At 41.4% G+C, this 18693-nt stretch overlaps 1 protein-coding gene across 1 annotated transcript in view; it reads left to right on the top strand.

Moving 5' to 3' along the window:
* Nucleotides 1-59: 59 nt before the first annotated feature.
* Nucleotides 60-18693, top strand: part of PI4KA (phosphatidylinositol 4-kinase alpha) — a 112122-nt gene continuing 93488 nt past the window's right edge. The window contains exons 1-2 of the mRNA XM_006938723.5: nucleotides 60-275; nucleotides 15338-15454. Of these exons, the coding sequence (XP_006938785.2) occupies nucleotides 102-275; nucleotides 15338-15454 (291 nt within the window). The 5' untranslated portion in view covers nucleotides 60-101. The remainder of the gene's footprint in view (nucleotides 276-15337; nucleotides 15455-18693) is intronic.

The raw sequence follows: 18693 nt of genomic DNA on the forward strand, positions 1-18693 counted from the left end.
GTCACGTGGCGGGGAAGCCGGATACCGCCGCGCCTGCGCCGTGAGTTCTGTCGCTCGCAGGCCGGTGCGGGAGGCCAGCCGGCACCGCCGCCGCGCGCGCGATGATGGCGGCGGCCGTGGCCCGGGGAGGAGGGGGAGGCGGCGGCGGCGGCGGCGGCGGCGGCAGCAGCAGCAGCTCTGGCTCCGGCTCCGGCACTTCACGGGGCTTCTATTTCAATACGGTCCTATCATTGGCCCGCTCCCTGGCGGTGCAGAGACCGGCATCGTTGGAGAAGGTAGCCTTGGCCGCCTGGGCCGCGAGCTGACAGGAGAAGTGGTCTAGGGTGGCGAAGCGAGGGGGCGGGGCGAGGGTCTATGGGAGATCGAGAGGGGGTCTCGAGCTTCCTGTGACTGGAGGGGATATGTGATGGGAGGGAGCCGGCGGGGTGAGGAGGCCCATGGGCCTGGTGAAGAGCGCTGGTGAAGAGAGGAGAGTGGAGGGACTTGGGCAGGGAGTGGGCTGGGCAGGTAGGGACGTTGCGGGTGGGTGGCGGACGAGGGACGTGAGCTACTGGCCAGGGTTTGGGGTTTGAGCCGAGGGGCACCTTGTGACATCGCAGGGGCAGTGGCGGCAGGCAGTGAGAAGCAGTGGGAAGAGCAAACGACCAGGGTCAAAACCTGGGGCTCTGCTCCCGACTTCCTCTGCTTTTTATTCCGTGACCTTGGAGAGATTTCTTTCTCATAAAATGGAGTTGCTTTCACCTGCTTTCCCCACTTCACATCATTGTGAAGGGCAAGTGGAATGGTAAATCTGAAAGTGCTTTCTAAATCTGAAAGTGCTTTCTAAAATGCAAATCCGCGCATTGTTTTTCCGTGAAGTCTAGAGGGAGCGTTAGACTGGGTAAAAGATGGTGTGTGAAGAAGGGACAGTGGCCAGGAAGGGGTAATGAACTGTCATAGACAGAGAACTGAACCCAGGATTCCTTCAGAGGAGAAAGGACAACTTATGCTGGGGGTATCTTTTCCTTGGGAGAAAGGTGAAAGGCGACTCAAAGGTGTGGCTCAGATGTTGGAAGGAACAGATATCAGAGTCAGACCTGTTTGGTCCCCGCACTGTCACTGTTTGTCCTCTTGGGCTAGTTACTTCAATTCTCAGAGCCTGTTTCCTTATGTGTGAAATGAAGTGGTTCTTGAGGAGTAAATGAGTTCAAAGCATAAAGTGCCTGGGCAGAATAGGTGAATAGTAAATGTCAGTTTTCTTCCCCCCCCCCCCCCATGGTGTGATGAGACTCATTAAAGTGTATTAGCACTGAAGGGATGGGATTCTTTTTTCACACATCTTCCTGGCAGATGGAAAGAGATCTGTTGTCTAAGAGTAGGGAGACTGGAGACCTGCCTGCTGCTGTTCAGAGTCGTTTTGTGGCTCTGGTGAGTGGTGAAGTTGAAATGCTGTGTTAGGCACTCTGTCATAGTGACCTACTCCTTCCTTGGCTTTGTGGGTTCTTAAACCTGATTTCTCACTTACCCGCAGGGTGAGCAGGTCCTGGGAGACTGATGCCAACCTGACTTCTGACTAAAGGAGGAATTCAATAAAATGGAAAGAATATGAGTTCTAGAGATAGGACTACCTGAATTTGAATCCTGTATCGTTTGCTTACATGAGTGTGACTCTGGGTAGGTCAGTTCCCCGGTATGATCCTTTGGTTTCTTTTCAAAATATAAGGACAGTATTAGCTGAGAGTATTATGAGGATCAACAAAATGACACAAATAAAGGCAGGCACATGGATACCTAATGATTAAGAACTGTTATCATTGGATGAGCCTGACTAATGGACCACGGTGCTGGCTTATCAAATAAAATTCATGCCAGCTAGTCAGCACATTCTCTTCTTGGTAGGAGGACCAAAAATCCTATCAGAAGTTTGCTTGCTGGACTTGAAGAAGAGAGAAGAGATTGCAGGGGAGTGGGTGATCTTTAAGAAGACAGTCCTGCAGGGGCGCCTGGGTGGCTCATCAGTTGAGCATCCGACCTGTTCAGGTTATGATCTTATGGCTCATGGGTTCGAGCCCCACATTGGGCTTTGCACTGGCAGCGTGAATCCTGCTCTGGATTCTCTCTCTCTCTCTCTCTCTCTCTCTCTCTCAAAAAGAAATAAACATAAGAATCAAAAAAACAAAAAAAACAAAAAGCCCAGTCCTGCAGTTCTAGCAGGGGACCTATTCCCACTCAGTAATTCTGAGAAATTCACCTTAAGCCCAACTGGCCTTCTTCGGCCTTTTTGGATAATTACAAGAACATTCTGTAATTACAACGCTGTTAGCTTTGTATTTTATAGTAACTGTTTCAGTCATCAAAATTACAATATATTTTATAACTAATTAATACAGCTTTTAGGGATGCCTGGGAAGCTCAGTTGGTTAAGTGTCTGACTCTTGGTTTTGGCTCAGGTCATGATCTCACGGTTCATGGGTTCAAGCCCTGCATTGGGTTCTGTACTGACATCATGGGATCTGCTTGGAATTCTGTCTTTCCTCTCTCCTGCTCCTCCCATGTGCTCCCCCCCACACAAAAATAAATAAATAAACATTTTTTAAAAATGCAGTTTTTAGATTGTCAGCTCCCCAATACCATCTCTTAGTTTGGGAGGTACTTCATTCTCATTGGCAACATTTACAAATCTGAAAAGAGTTAACTGAGCAAGCCTGAGGCTTCAGAAGGGATTGCTTGCAAGGTCGGTCCTGGGTTCACATCTGGGAACTTAGCACTTGAACTGTTCCCTCCATTTCCTAATTGATAAGAGTGGTTCACTGTGCCTAGACTCTTCGTACAATTAATGTGATTTATATTGAACACCTGCTTTCTTTCTTGGAATTAGGGATTTTAATGGTTGCTAGGCAGACAGTGCCTGTGTCTATCAATAAAAACCTTGGCTGCTGTGTCTCTGTTAGACTTCCCTAGGTACAGATGTAGCACACAGGTCACTACATTGTTTGCTGCTGTAGAGGGAGCATGCTTAGTGTATACCTTTACAGGAAGGAGAGAACATGAAGAAGCCCATGCACAATTTTCTCCAGATTCCACCTGCTCTTTTCTCTTGCTGATAAATTCACTGTAATATAATTTACTGTAATAAAATTTAGCTATGAGTACGATTATATATGTGTGAGTGGTCTTGGGGACCTTGAAATAACTTCTTTCTTAGAGAAGGCTTCTGTAGGTGTCTGATTCCATCACATATATGTAGATTCTTCTTTTCTTATCTAGGACCTTAAGACTTGATTATGCTGAGGGTCGTTGTTACTGTTTAGTCCTATAACATATGGCTGCTTACTACATTCCACGACTTTAAACCAATGGACAATAAGCCTTCAGTGTTCCTAGGGAAATCTTCTTGAGGTTCTTAAGAGTAAAGGAATTTCTCAGTACCCACCAGGATAATGAAGGTGGGGACTTAAGTGGGGAGATGAATGTTGAAAAACCTCTCTCATTTTTTTGTTTCTGTTTTTTTTTCTCTTCTCCCCCCACCCCCCCAAGAGAAGGCAGAGGACTTAATGGGTCTTGGTCCAGATAGGGTTGAGCTGAGGAAGGCTAAGTTTTATGAGTTAGACCTGACATCTCACTTTAGACATTGGTAATTCAGGCAGCCCTGACATAGTTTTATGGCACTTGGGGCACATTAATGACATAACTTTCCTTATCTTTGTCTATCTACATGCCACAGTGGTGTTTATTCACCCCACTCACCTACATCAAGTCTAGGCTGTGAAACCTAGCCTATTGCTACTAAGTAGATTTTACTTCTCTTTTAATTATTTAATTCACTGTTTCATTCAGAAAACATTTGTTGAGCATCTACTGTTAATTAATATGTGCTCGGTAGGCCAGGTCAATAAGAAACAGGTTTTTTTTTTTTTTAATGTTTTTATTTTATTTTTGGGAGACAGAGAGCAAGCAGGGGAGGGGCAGAGAGCGAGAGAGGCGGTGACACAGAATCCAAAGTAGGCTCCAGGTTCTGAGCTGTCAGCACAGAGCCCAACGTGGGGCTCGAATCCACAAACTGCAAGATCATGACCTGAGCTGAAGTCAGATGCTCAACTGACTGAGCCACCCAGGTGCCCCAATAAGAAACAGTTTTAATGAGGTTGCCCAGGTGATCAGCATCAAGTCAGACTTGCTGCAAGTCCCCCTAGCTACTGTTGTAATGCAGGTCTGGTGACCAGACTCCTGCCATATTCAGATAGTCAAACCCAAGACTCCTGGGTGCCTATTCTCTTATCCATATCTAAGCTTTGACCTTTTGCTGCTAGGCTGCGCCTAAGACTGGAGCCATAGGCCTGAGGCCCACTCTCAGGATTGCAGGTTGCCTCTGAGGACACCATCTGTGTCCTAGAGGGATCACGTCCCATGCAGTCCTCAGCCATCTCCCAAAGGAGAAACGTGGGAGGAACAAAATAGACAAAAAGAGAGTCTTGTCTACACTGGACTCTCCATGTACGGTTGGCTTCCAGTCTCCCTCTCATTTCTTTTTGCCTGCTAGTCTTGCTCTGCTTTCCTCTTTCTCATCTGTCTTAAGAATGTTATTAAGCCACCCCTGCCAAGAAGCTTCTGTCTGGATCTGTCTGGTTGTACTCCTCGTATCCAGGATATGGGTGAGCTGTTCCTGCCTTTTCTTACCTGGCCTGTATCATACTAATGGACCCGAACCCTGGGACATGGAGAGTTCCCAGCAGAGCTGAAAAGTAGGCAGCATTCCTTGCCCTTCCATCTCTCTTCCCACCCTCAGGAGGCTTTGATCAGAATCTTTTTCCATGTCCTAAAATAGCCTCTCTTTTCTTCAGTTAGACTGCCAGAATCTGGAGGTGTCTTAGCTAACTCAGTGTGGTGCTTAAATAGCACTGCAGCATTAGGGACAGGCCAGACCCCTCCCTGGTGGACAGTTGTGCTCCAGAAGATGAGCTGGTTAATTCTTATCTCTGTTTGGAGGAATGTATGTCCTCATGCTCAGGACACTGGGCTTTCTGGAGTTCATAGTTACCCACTCCTTTAGAGTGGTTTGCCATGGAGTAAAAATCATGGTATTGGCATTTTTTCAGCATCATGAAGCTGAAAATTTCTATCCTCGCTCCCTTTCCTTTGTGAAGTTATGTTCAAAACAACCATGTATAGGATAAGAGAAGAGAAAATTAGCATCAGTAGAGGGAATTCATGATGTTAGAACTATTGTTAAACCAGCTGTAAAATATTTTAAGAAGAAATTGGAAGAAGAAAAAGTCTTTACCTGTAATCATGCCACATTAACTATACTAGTTTGCTAGGGCTGCCATAACATAGTAATACCACATTGATTTAAACAACTGAAATTTATTTTCTCACTGTTCTGGAGGCTAGACATCCAAGATGAAGGTTTCTTTTGAAGCCTTTCTTTTTGGCATGTAGGTGGCTGTCTTTTGGTGTCTTTGCATAGTCTTCCCTTTGTACCTGTCTATCCTAATCTCTTTTTATAAGAACACCAGCCAGATTGATAGGAGTGGCCCACCCTAATCACCTTGTGTTAATAAAGGCCCTAGTTCCAAATTAACAGTCACATTCTGAGGTGCCTGAGATGAGGACTTCAGTATATGAATTTTAGGGGGACATAATTCAGCCCATAACACTAACCCTTTAGCTTTTTAATTTCTTAGGCCTCCTTTTTAGTCTTTAGCTATATTCACTTTATTGCTTTTTTATTTAAAAAAAAATTTTTTTAACATTTATTTTTGAGAGACAGAGACAGAGAATGAGCAGGGGAGGGGCAGAGAGAAAGGGAGACACAGAATTCGAAGCAGGCTGCAGGCTCTGAGCTGTCAGCACAGAGCCCAATGTGGGGCTTGAGCTCACAAACCACGAGATCATGACCTGAGCCGAAGTCGGACGCTTAACCGACTGAGCCACCCAGGTGCCCCGCTTTTTTCTTTTTTTCTTTTAATTTTTTTTAATGTTTATTTTTGAGAGAGAGAGCATGAGCAGGGGAGGGGCAGAGAGAGAGGGAGACACAGAGCCTGAAGTGGGGCTCGAACTCAAGAACTGTGAAATCATAAGCTGAGCCAGACGCTTAACCATCTGAGCCACACAGGTACTCCACTTTATTGCTTTTTTCAAAAATAGCCCATATTTATTATTTTAATGGCTGCATGTCATATTTTCTATTGACAGATCAAAATTAAGGATTTCTCTGTTTAGGCTGTCTGGTTTTTCCCTTGTAAAATTGTGCGTTTATACACTTAGAATTTTGTCTAATTTTGAATTACATTCTTGTGTTAAATGTGGATAGGTCTTGATGTTTACTGCCCAACTGTTTTCAAAGGATTATACTTAGTTATGGTAGATAGCATTAGCAAGAGACCTTGTGCATGTTTATAGCTTCACTGTTGTTGGATTTTGTTTACTTTTTCCTGCTAACTCTGCAAGCATAAAAGGGGACCTTATTCTTTTGATTCTAAGATAATGATATTTTACGAATTAACCAAAAACCATGAAACAGAAATGATGGTGTGACATTGTGCTCTTGTTTTCTGCTATGTGGAAACTTGAATTCAGGGTATTGTTGCTTGGGTACTGACTTCTAGCTGTGCCTGCTCTGGGTATCTTTTTTCTTTTGACAGTTGGGTCTAGGTGTGCACACAATCCTAACCCTCAAATAATTTATAACAAGTAGAAGTAGTGATAGGTGGGGGCTGGCCAGTTTTCCAGAAAGGAGCTGATGGTGGACCATATGGCTTTTCAATAAAACTCCTCTGTGAAGATATTTAGCTGTTTTGCACTTTGTTGGCATGGGAATGGGAAGTACAGATAATTTTTTCTTCAGGCCCCCAAAGAACTCTCCATGAGTCTTGGCAGGTATGTGGAAATTTAGAAGGCAAAAAAGTGAAACCTGCTCTAAGAAAATGAAAGCATCATGGGCACTTGCTGGGAGGTTACTTTCGGCAGAGATTTTAAATATGGAAGGCCTGGGAATGGGCATTTGTAAATGCCAAGAGTAGTTGGTAGGGGAAGGTCATTTCAGATAGAAGAAAGCAAAGCACAGAAGAAAATGAGGAACAGCAGTAATAGGGTTCAGTAGAAATAGAGTATTTTGGGGGGCACCTGGGTGGCTCAATTGGTTAAGCGTCTGGCTTTGGCTCAGGTCATGATCTTGTGGTTTTTGAGTTTGAGCCCCACATCGGGCTCTGTGCTGACAGCTCAGGGCCTGGAGACTGCTTCAGATTCTGTGTCTCTCCATCTCTCAGCTCTTCCCCTCCTTATGCTCTGTGTCTCTCTGTCTCTCAATAATAAATAAACGTTAAAAAAAAAAAAAGAAATAGAGTATTTTTTTTAGTTTTTTAAAATGTTTATTTAAAAATTTTTTTAATGTTTATTTTATTTTTGACAGAGAGACAGAGCATGAGTGGGGGAGGGGCAGAGAGAGAGGGAGACACGGAATCCAAAGCAGGCTCCAGCCTCTGAGCTGTCAGCACAGATCCTGATGTGGGGCTCAAACTCACAGATCCGCGAGATCATGACCTGAGCCGAAGTCGGACGCTCAACTGACTGAGCCACCCAGGCGCCCCTAAAATGTTTATGTTAAATGTTTATTTTTGAGAGAAAGAGAGCGCGTAAGAATAGGGGAGGGGCAGAGAGAGAGAGAAGGGGACAGAGGATCTGAAGCAGGCTCTACACTGATAGCAGAGATCCTGATGTGGGGCTTGAACCCACAAACTGTGAGATTGTGACCTGAGCTGAAGTCGGATGCTTAACCAACTGAGACACCCAGTGCCCCAGAAATATAGTATATTTAGAGAATGGAAATGAAAGTGGAGAAGAAAGCAGATGGCTTCATATGTAGTCCCAGACTCAAGAGTTTGTATTGAATTGATGAGACAGGGAAGAGCCCTTCAATATTTCAGGGCCAAGAGTAATGTGCATTAAGAAGATTATTATGACCATATTGTTTATATTGATGCCCTTAGGGAGTCTTGGAATTGACATGTCACTAGTTGTTTACTCCCCAAGAGAGTAAGAATGTTCTATTTCTTACTCCTTACTGCAGATTTTCTTTCCTGCCGTCTGTGTTTGCAGTTCGTACCTAGTGGGGGATGTGGTTGCCTTCAGTCCTTTCCACCAGCAGCTATTCCTATCTTTGATTTAAATTGCTGAAATTTATCTGTGCACTTCATTGTCCTCATTATTTATATATTTATTTGTTTTTGTATTTGCTTCTTTCATGTACCTTGGAATTTTGGGAAAAGGCTTGGCCTTTTGTGAACATTGCCAAGCCAGTCAGAACACTATTTATGTTTATGTGATAAAATACATGGTTGAGGCAAAAATCCTCAGATCTCACTTGCATTTATTGACTTAGTTCTGAGAGGCTCTATCTTTGCTGCTGAAGCTGTTCTCTTTTCCTGAATACTTCTGTGTGTAAAGCTGGTCTGGAAGCCTAGATTTAGGCCAGCCAAAGCTATATGTACTGTTATAAAAGCAAACGATGGTGACATTCGTTTATTCGTTCGTTTGTTCATTCATTCATTCAGTCTTTGAGTGCCTGCTGTGTGCCAGGCCTTGAAGGGACCTATTAGAGGGATTGAATGAGTAGACATTGTTTTTCTGTCATGGAGTTTGGCATGGAGACAGACAAGCATTAAACAAAAAATTACAAGTAAGTACAATTGAAAACGCTAACAAGTGCCAGGAAGCAAAAGTAAATGGTTTTTGTGAATACATTCATAATGTTTTACTACCATCACCACCATCCACCTTCAGAACTCTTTCATCTTGTAAAACTGAAACTCTAATTGCAATTGATTTTTGTATGTTGATCCTGCAACCTTGCTACACTTGTTTTTTAGTTTTAATATGTTTTTTAGTTTTTTCTTTATATAAGATTATGTCATCTGCAAATATAGTTTTACTTTTTTTTTTTTCCAATCTGAATGCCTTTTATTTCATTTTCGTATCTAATTGTCCTGGCTAGAACCCCCAGGACAATACTGGATAGAAGTGGTGAGAGTGGGCATCTTTATTTTGTTCCTGTTCGGGGGCAACTTTCAGCCTTTTACCATTAAATATGATGTTAGTTCTGAGTGTTTTATAGATGCCCTTTTTCAAGTTGAGGAAGTTCTATTTCTAGTTTGTTGAGTGTTTTTATCATGAAGAAGTGTGGAATTTTTTCAGATGCTTTTTCTGAGCGAATAATGATCTGGATTTACCTTCCTGCCACAAAACAACTAGGAAAATGGACAAATATATGAAACCACTGATTTCATACACTGACAAGGAACACAGGACTATAATACCTGAGAGATGGAAGAAACAAAGTGAGCCCTATGACTGCCTGGTTTTCTGCCAAAAGACATATCTCAGACCACAGAAACAGGAAAGCTACAAAGCTAATTTTACAAAGCTAATTTAAAACTTTGCTAGGGCAGGTCTATAATAGCTTTTGCTACAGGGATAGTTTAACTCCACTGCTAAGGTATGGCCCTTTTAAGGTTTCTACTGAATGCTTTGAGGGCTTTCCACTCTGGCTGGGAGTAACTCAGACTCTTCTCGGCTATATATGAACTCTGGGAACTATTCAGTACGCAGTTCCCTGGTTGTTCTTTTCCAACTTCCTGGAATATCACCTATACTAGTGTGTGTTAGTATTCATCAAAAATTCAAGGGAACTCTTGCTATGATTTCTGGAGATTTTTTTTGTTTAGCTCTCTCCTCTTCAGAATTTCCAGCTGCTTTAGACTTCCTGTATTCTTACTTCTATCTCCTCCACTTAGACCTGCATGACTGGGATGTCCTTTCCTGTTCTGTGGTCTGAGATATGTCTTTTGGCAGAAAACCAGGCAGTCATAGGGCTCACTTTGTTTCCTCTGCCTCTCAGGTATTATAGTCCTGTGCTCCTTGTCCAGTGTATGAAATCAGTGGTTTCATGTATTTGTCCATTTTCCTAGTTGTTTTATGGCAGGAACGTAAATCCAGATCCTATTAATCTCTCCTGGCCACAGGTAGAAGTTCTTGGATAACAAGATTTTATTGCTAGAGCAGACATTGCAAAAAAACTATCTGGTCATCCTTTTACATTTGAGAAAACTGAGACTTGGGGGAGAAGACTTATCAATATTGGCATAGTTTTATTATTTTATTTTATTTTTATTTTATTTTATTTTATTTTATTTTATTTTATTATTTTTTTAATTTTTTAAATTAAAATTTAAATTAAATTTTAAATTAAATTTAAATAAAATTTTAAATAAAATTTAAATTAAAATTTAAATTAAAAAAAATAAAAAATTTTTTTATTATTTTATTATTTATTTTTGAGAGAGACAGAGATAGGATGTGAGTGGGTTAGGGGCAGAGAGAGAGGGAGACACAGAATCCAAAGCAGGCTCCAGGCTCCAACCTGTCAGCACAGAGCCCGATGTGGGGCTCAAACTCATGAGCTGTGAGATCATGACCTGAGCCAAAGTCGGACGCTCAACCGACTAAGCCACCCAGGCGTCCCTTGGCATAATTTTAAGACATTAGCAAGATTCTGTGGATTTATATATATACACACACTTGCTGTTTTGTCCACGTTTTACAGAAGGAAATACAAAGTCAAAATGTTCAGATAGGTTTTGTCAGTTACCTTGGGTCACTTAGATAAGAAGTGCTAGAGTTGGAATGAAAATCGCAACTCCGTACAGCTCCCCTGAGCATTGCCTGGTGAAACGATGTGTCAGGAATCAGAGACATGCATTTGTATGTGCTGTACTCTGCCAAGTACATGAGCTGGGCTCAAGAAACGGAGACTCATTCGTTGTGTGTAAAGGCTCATGGAGCGCTACTTGTGTTGGATGTTGTAGAAAGCCATGTTAATTGATCACAGCCAACAGAACATCTTTAATGAAACCCTCATCCAGGACTGCTTGTAGGAGCAGGTGCTGTTCCACATGCATCTGCAGCTCCATGTGAATCTTGTTACAATCACTGTTATCATGATAGCTCTCAGTCACTTAGGAAATGTTAGCTTATGTTCAGTGTTCTCCATGGATGGGGATAGTGCTTTTGAGAAAGACAACTAAAAATCAGATTTAGGTGCGCCTGAGTGGCTCAGTCGGTTAAGTGTCTGGCTTTTGATTTTGGCTCAGGTCATGATCTTGCAGTTCATGGGTCAGAGCCCTGCATTGGGCTCTGTGCTGACAGTACAGAGCCTGCTTGGGATTCTCTCCCTCCCTCTCTCTCTACCCCTCCCCTGCTCGTGCTTGCTCTCTCTCTCTCTCAAAATAAATAAATAAACTTAAAAAAAAAAAAACCCAGATTTAACAGGTCACCTGGGTGGCTCAGTCAAATAAGCATCTGATTCTTGATCTCGGTTCAGGTCATGATTTTGTGGTTTGTGGGATCATGCACGGAGCCTGCTTGAGATTCTCTCTCCCTCTCTCTCTGCCCCTCCTCCTCCAATAAAATAAACTAAAAAGGGGGGGGGGGATTTTTAAAAAACAGATTTAACGAAACACTGCCACTAATACTTAAAGCTTAATCTCCTGTTCTCAGGGAATTTTGTTTCTCTATAAAGACTATTCCCAGAGGTTTCAGATAACAAAAGTTGTATTCTTTTAAAAACTCATTAATTATCCAACATGTAATGCTATTATTGGTAGGTTTATTTTGACCTAAATATTTTACCTACACCCACTGTTATGTTTTGACTTTTCATCTGCAGTTCTCTCTGCCCAATGGTTCAGACTTGTGGGGGCACCTTGTTTTCTCCTTGGTTTGGCATTTCTTTACCTTGGCAGTCTAATTCACCTTGTGGTCTTTCTCTTTTAATAGCCTTCGGTTAAAGTATTGTCAAGAATTCTTAGCAAAGTCTAAGTGAGTTACCTTTGTTGCCTCCTGGTTGTCCATTGACTTATCAACTTCCTCAAAGTGTTGCCCAGAGCCCCTTTGGATCCTTTTTGTAAATGGCCACCACTGTCAGATTTTGAGCTTAACAACCTTTAATAATGCAGGATCTACTCCCCTTTACCCCCTAAAAACAACCAACTTTTTAGTTGATTGTAAAATTCTGAAAAAAAATCAGTGTTTTTTCTTTTCATTTTTTAAATTAAGAAAAAATTTAATGTTTATTTTTGAGAGACAGACAGACTGCAAGCAGGGGAGGGGCAGAGAGGGAGGGAGACACAGAATCCGAAGCAGGCTCCAGGCTCTGAGCTGTCAGCACAGCTCAAACACATGAACTGTGAGATCATGACTTGAGCCGAAGTCGGACACTTAACCAACTGAGCCACCCAAGCGCCCCTCTTTTCATTCTTTTAAATTGCAGCATTAATGCTTTATTCTGCATTAGGACTTTGACCTCTCTGTGTCTCAGTTTCTTCATCCATAGAATGAAGATAATAAATAGTGCACTATTGTGAGGATTAGATAAATACAAACCAGCACCTCACATATGATCAATGTTCAATAACTATTGACTATTAGTATTTGGAGACTGGCACCCAGCAGAACTGATTTTCCCTTGTCTGATATGTGATGACTTCTATAGAACCCGGGTTCAAGTCTTCACTTTTTTTCCCCCTACTAGAGTCCCAGTGTCCAAGGCCATTTTGCATCAGAGCCTAGACCTGGTGCCAGGCTTTTGGGGGCCCTCATCATTTAGTTTCTGACCTGCATTATTCACTAGTTGTGGCCTTTTTATTGGTTGTATAACTCTGGCTGGATTGTAAGGATTGTGAGAGTGTGACTACATATTATACATGACTTAACCTGATTATTCTTCCATCCATCCCCCTGTTCATTTAATGATGCAGCAAATATTTGTTCAGTGCCAATTGCATGCCAGCACTGTGCCCAGTACTGGTTATATGACAAATGACACCACATAGTTAAGCCCTACAGTAGGATGGCTGGGTTCCAGTGGTCCTCTTTCTTTTTACTTTCCTTCCTATCTCATTAAATCCCTGTGACTTCAGCCCCTTTAGTTCCACTAAATAGTTAAGTTTCTGGAACGTGTAGGGTGCATCAGATACAGTGATGTGGGGGGCAGTGATGAGGCGAACACAGTCCTGTCTGCAGTGAAAGGAAGATAAGTATACAAGTAACTCTGAAATAAGACTTTTCAAAAGATAATTATGTCAAGAAAATTACGTTATTCTTGGTGGGCTATTGAGAGGTGTGATGGGAAAGATCTTAGCACATTACTGGGGTCTGAGAAAGCTTTGAGAAATGGGAGACAGGATCTTGGAAGGATGGATAGAATTTTTATAGGGGAGATAAGGCAGGTTGAATGAAATGTTAAAGATGGGTGAAAACCATGGAAAAGGCCAGGTAGGGAGAAGTGAGCTCGGTATTCAGGGCCCGGGTGTTTGGGGCAAGTTGGGAAGGACCTTCATTGCCAGGTTGGGAGTGTGCATTGAGTGTTCACTGGGGTGGGGAGCTGTTGAAGGTGCATGAGCTGGGAGTAGTAATATTGGAGTAGGGAGAGACAAAAGTCAGAGAGGATCAAGTTGAGAGCCTATTGTCTAAGATTGTACTTAACCTGTCTGGGCCTAGTTGCTTAACCTATTAAACAAAGATAGGATTACACATGATCTGCCTGAAAGGGGACATTTGGCAGATGAGTGTGCAACTTCTTTCAGCTCTCCATCTCTGATTCTGCTTACATTTGGGAGTTGTGAGAGGTCTTCAGGTCTGAAATCCAAGTGAGCATCATCTCAGTGAAGTAGTTGAACTTGCATCATGTATTCTGGATGTCTTTAGAGAAATTATGCTCAATGAAAAGAAAAGCTCACCTTCCATTTTTCGTGTGTTTTTTGTTGTTGTTAATGAAGTAATTTAATAAGTTTGCTTTTTATTTACACAGAGCTGTGAAATATTTTCAAGACCGTTTTGTGAGATTAAACTTTATATTCCTGGGTCTCGTTTCACGTGGTACCTGCTTCAGTCTTTGCCGTGCCTGTGTGCAGTCACAGGTGTCTTTGTCAGGGCTGAAACTTTCCTACTTGGTTTGAGACTCCTGGGGAAATTGTAGTTACTGGGGCGGGGAGGGGGAGTTGTAGTTAAATAGGAGTTATTTTACGGTACCTGGCTGGCTCAGTCGGTGGAGTGTGCAACTCTTGATCTTGGGGTTGTAAGTTTGAGCCCCACAGATTACTTAAAAATAAAATATTTAAAAAACAAATAGGAGTTGATTCACTGATATTAAGATGTTGGAGTTAAAGAAGTTGTGAGACTGTCTCCTTGGCTTTGGCTTTGCATTGCTATTAGAGTACAAGCCAGGCTCCCAGTCTCTACCTGAACTTGGACCTCTGGGCATCCCTGCTTTCTCTTTCCCATTGTATTGTCTCTCCAGCGACCTCTGCCAGAATGCTTTAGATCTCTAATTATTTCTTTACAATCATTCCTAAGAGAAAGATTACTAAGACAAAGAACGTTACTTCTCTTCAGGTTAGAAGGTGCTTCTCTTTCTGGATTGTGTATTTGCCCTTTTAAAATACGCTTTCTTTTTTTAAATTGCAATGATAATTGATATTTTCAAAGCAAATCTCAAGCATTGCACTTGATCTCCTTTGCCGTTAGAACATCCCAAGAAACTGTATGAATGTCAGTGAATGACTTCTCATTGGTTCCATAACAGAACAGCAAAGCTGAGGCCTGATGTGTCTGAATGCTCTGCTCAAGGGTTCTTATGGCAGGGATTTTCAAGGTGAATAGGCATCACCTATTTTCCTATTCATAACAAATCCAGATTTTTAGTTCCTTTATGTCAGGTATTTACTGTTTTGAAAATAATTCTAAGTTCTCCATATATTCAATAAATTGCTGATTTACTGCCTATCTGCTTCTGCTAGCCACTCTTATGGCATATCCAGTAACAACAGATATTGTTTATTAAATGCATAGTATGTATTATGCACTGTCCTAAGTGCTTTACCCACATTTCATCTCCCCCCTCTCCCACATTTAATCTTTTAATGAACAGTATGGGAGGCATTGCGACTGTAGGTAGGTTTGGGTAAAGTGCTTTTGAGTACCACTGAGTAGTGGAGATCTGTGATTATTCTGACTCTGAAATGCAGACGTTGGCTCTTGTGCTTTACTTCCTCTGTGTGTACATCATTTTAACCCTTGGTCCAAGCTTCTCAGTGCATATATGTTTTGGGAGCATGTGCATGATCATTTCAGAAGCTGGAGATGATCTTTTTATGACCTTTGAATTGGAAAAGAATGACTTACTGGTTATATAGACTCATTGGTGTTTATGCTATTGTTTATATCTTATATTCTGAATGTGGGTTTATATATTTTTTTAATCTATGGGTTTTTGGTTGTTGTTGGTGGTGGTCTCATTTTCTAGGTCCAAAAGCTGCTTTGTATGTGCCCAGTAGATTTCCATGGGATCTTCCAATTGGATGAACGACGGAGAGATGCAGTGATTGCATTGGGCATTTTTCTCGTTGAATCTGATCTTCAGGTATGTCTTTACTACATTAAAAGTGTTTCTGTAAAAGGGGGAATGTAATTAGAATTTAAATTTGTACCTGGTTATATTTACCTGAAGCAGTACTAGAAGAATGCATACAAACCTAATAAAGGTGGTTAGTGATAGTGAGGCAGAGTAGGTGGAACAGGTTGGGGTGTGTGATTTAATTAATTTAGTTAAGTATACCTTCTTAGGAAATTTTGTTTTTTGAATTGTGTGAATATATTAAGTTAAAATATATATATATACACATATATATACATATATATATATACGTATATATATATGTGTATATATATATAATGGATTTTGATTGTTGTTTTGCCAGAAAGTTAGTTAAAATGCTTGTGAAATAATTGTGTGCCTTCCAGGGTAGACTTGATTTTTAATCTAAGGTCAAACATTTATCGGTCAAACTCAGAGTAACCATTTTTTTTTTTTCCTTGTGAAAAGATAGGGTTCTTTGAGATAATTTTGACATAATACCATCTTTTTCAGAACTGTGATAGGTATAGGTATGCCTGGCTGGCTACGTTGGTGAAGCATGTGATTCTTGATCTTGGGGTTGTAAGTTCAAGCCCACATTAGGTATAGAAATTACTTACAAATAAAAAAAAAAAATCTTAAAAAAAAAAAGAACTGTGATAGATATAACTTTTAGAGTACATGTTACTGTGTCCTTTAGGGGTAATTTAAAAATCAATGTTGTGGCTCCAATAGAAAATGATGTGACCATTTTTTTTGTTTTTTGTTTTTTTAGTACTTCCCAAAGCTAATTAAAGCAAATGATTAATCACTGAATACAGACTCTTTTATTTATTTATTGTTATCATTATCAAGAATCACTTTTAATTCCATGTTTAATCATGCTGTGCGAGGAAAAAAATGATGTCTGATATTTGAATTTTTATTTATCTAAAAACGCTTATGTGTTCTGGAATTCTACTTCAACAAGGATTAATATTTTTGACAGAATAGTTATGCATTTGTAAAAAAATAAGCATTTTAATTTTAGAGTAATATTTAAAAAATTAAATAGGTTATTTGATCAGGGCCCCATGAAAAACCAAAATTAGATGCACATAAACTGCATTTTAATTATTCTATTTATTTATAAGTGTGAAAAGAAAAAATCATTTCTACTTTTCTATTTGCAAAGTCCTATTTAAATTAAATTTAATTTATTTAAATTTAAGTATAAACAAGGAAAATGATTTTTAAAATAATTTGTATGAGAAACTGCTGTTCAAATGTGTATTAATTGAAAATACCTTTGGCAAACTTTACTTAATAGACTGACCTAAAGATTGACCTTAATAGATTGACCCTAATACTTGTAGTAGGCTTTTTAGGGTGGCATAGAAGAGATGAATACAAATTGCCTTTGGTGTAATTTGGGTTCCTGGTAAGGATTGGCAAGACTTGGGGTGGCAGCTGATGTCCCTTGAGCCATACAGTCTGCCAGTGTTTCCAGGAATCCTGTTGGCCTCATGGACACTAGGAAAGGAGCCCAGCACTCTTTGCCAGCCCTCTGAGCCCTAGTAACCAGCTTTCTCTTGGTTCACCTGGTGTTGATATTCCCTGCCTCCATCCAGGATGGACTGTGCTACTGGCCTCCATGTCTAGTCAGTGGGCCACGCTGGCAGCTGCTGTGGCCTTGGTAGCAGATGTAGTTTACTACCAGGGCGCCTGGGTGGCTCAGTCGGTTGAGCGTCCGACTTCGGCTGAGGTCATGATCTCACTGCTTATGAGTTCGAGCCCTGCGTCGGGCTCTGTGCTGACAGCTCGGAGCCTGGAGCCTGTTTTGGATTCTGTGTCTCTGTCTTTCTCAAGAATGAATGAACATTAAAAAAAAATTTTTTTTTTTTTAATGAAAAGAAGTAGTTTACTACCACATGCTACAAAAGCCATAACAGGTTATACAGGGGAGAACACCTGGGGTCACTTCCTCTACAGGGAGCCTGGCTGTGCACATCCTTCAGAGTTTTGTGCGTATTAGTACACTGGGATCCTGGACAGATGTAACCAACTCCTTTATGTGATTCAGAGGAAAAGTTTTGCATTTGGTAAAGAAAGTTCTCTATTTGTCATGGTTATTTATTGTGGTGTAACAAACTACCCCAAAACTTGGTGGCTTAATACAACAGATTTGTTTATTTGTTTTTTTCCTCATGAATCTGCAATTTAATTAGAGCTCAGAAGAGTCATTTGTCTCTGCTCCATTCAGTGTCACATGGTGGGCTTGAAAGCTAGAGGCTGGAATCACCTGAGAAGACTCATTCATGCACATGTGTGGGCGTGGATCCTGGCTGTTGCTGGGACCTAAGCTGGGGCTCTTAGCCAGGGCACCCCTATGTACATGACCTCTCCGTGTGGCCTGGGCTATATCACTTTTTTTTTTAATTTATTTTTGAGAGAGAGAGTGTGTGTGTGAGCAGCAGAGGGGCAGAGAAAGAGGGAGACACAGAATCTAAATCAAGCTCCAGGCTCTGTCAGCACAGAGCCTGACGTAGGACTTGAACCCGTGAACCCAGATCACTACCTGAGCTGAAGTTGGGTGCTCAACCAACTGAGCCACCAGGCGCCCCTTTTAAAAAATTTTTTTAAAAAATGTTTAACGTTTATTTATTTTTGAGAGAGAGACAGAGTGCGAGTAGGGGAAGGGCAGCAAGAGAGGGAGACACAGAATCTGAAGTAGGCTGCAGGCTCTGAGCTGGTAGCACAGAGCCCGATGTGGGGCTCAAACCCACAAACTGCAAGATCATGACCTGAGCTGAAGTCAGATGCTCAACCGACTGAGCCACCCAGGCGCCCCTGTCTGTCTGTCACAACATAGTGTCTGGGTCCCAAGGGCATGTGTCCTGAGAGAAAGGCAGATGGATGCTGCACTGCTTTTTTAACCTAACCTAGGAAGTCAGTCTCATTTATACCACAGCTGACCCTTGAACAATGTAGGGTTTAGGGGCACTGACCCCCTGTGCCATTGAAAATCCACATATAATTTTGATTCTCCCAAAATTTAACTATTAATAGCCTACTATTGACCAGAAGCCTTACTGAAAACAATAAACTAGAGAAAAGAAAATGTTATTAAGAAAACTGTAAGGAAGAGAAAATACATTTACAATACTGTAAAAAAGCCATATATAAGTGGACCCGTGTACTTCAAACCCTTGTTCGAGGATCAGCTGTACTTTCTAAAAACACCAGAAGCAAGTCACTAAGGCAGC

The sequence above is a fragment of the Felis catus genome, chromosome D3 (genome assembly GCF_018350175.1).
Source record: "Felis catus isolate Fca126 chromosome D3, F.catus_Fca126_mat1.0, whole genome shotgun sequence".
NCBI lineage: Eukaryota > Metazoa > Chordata > Mammalia > Carnivora > Felidae > Felis > Felis catus.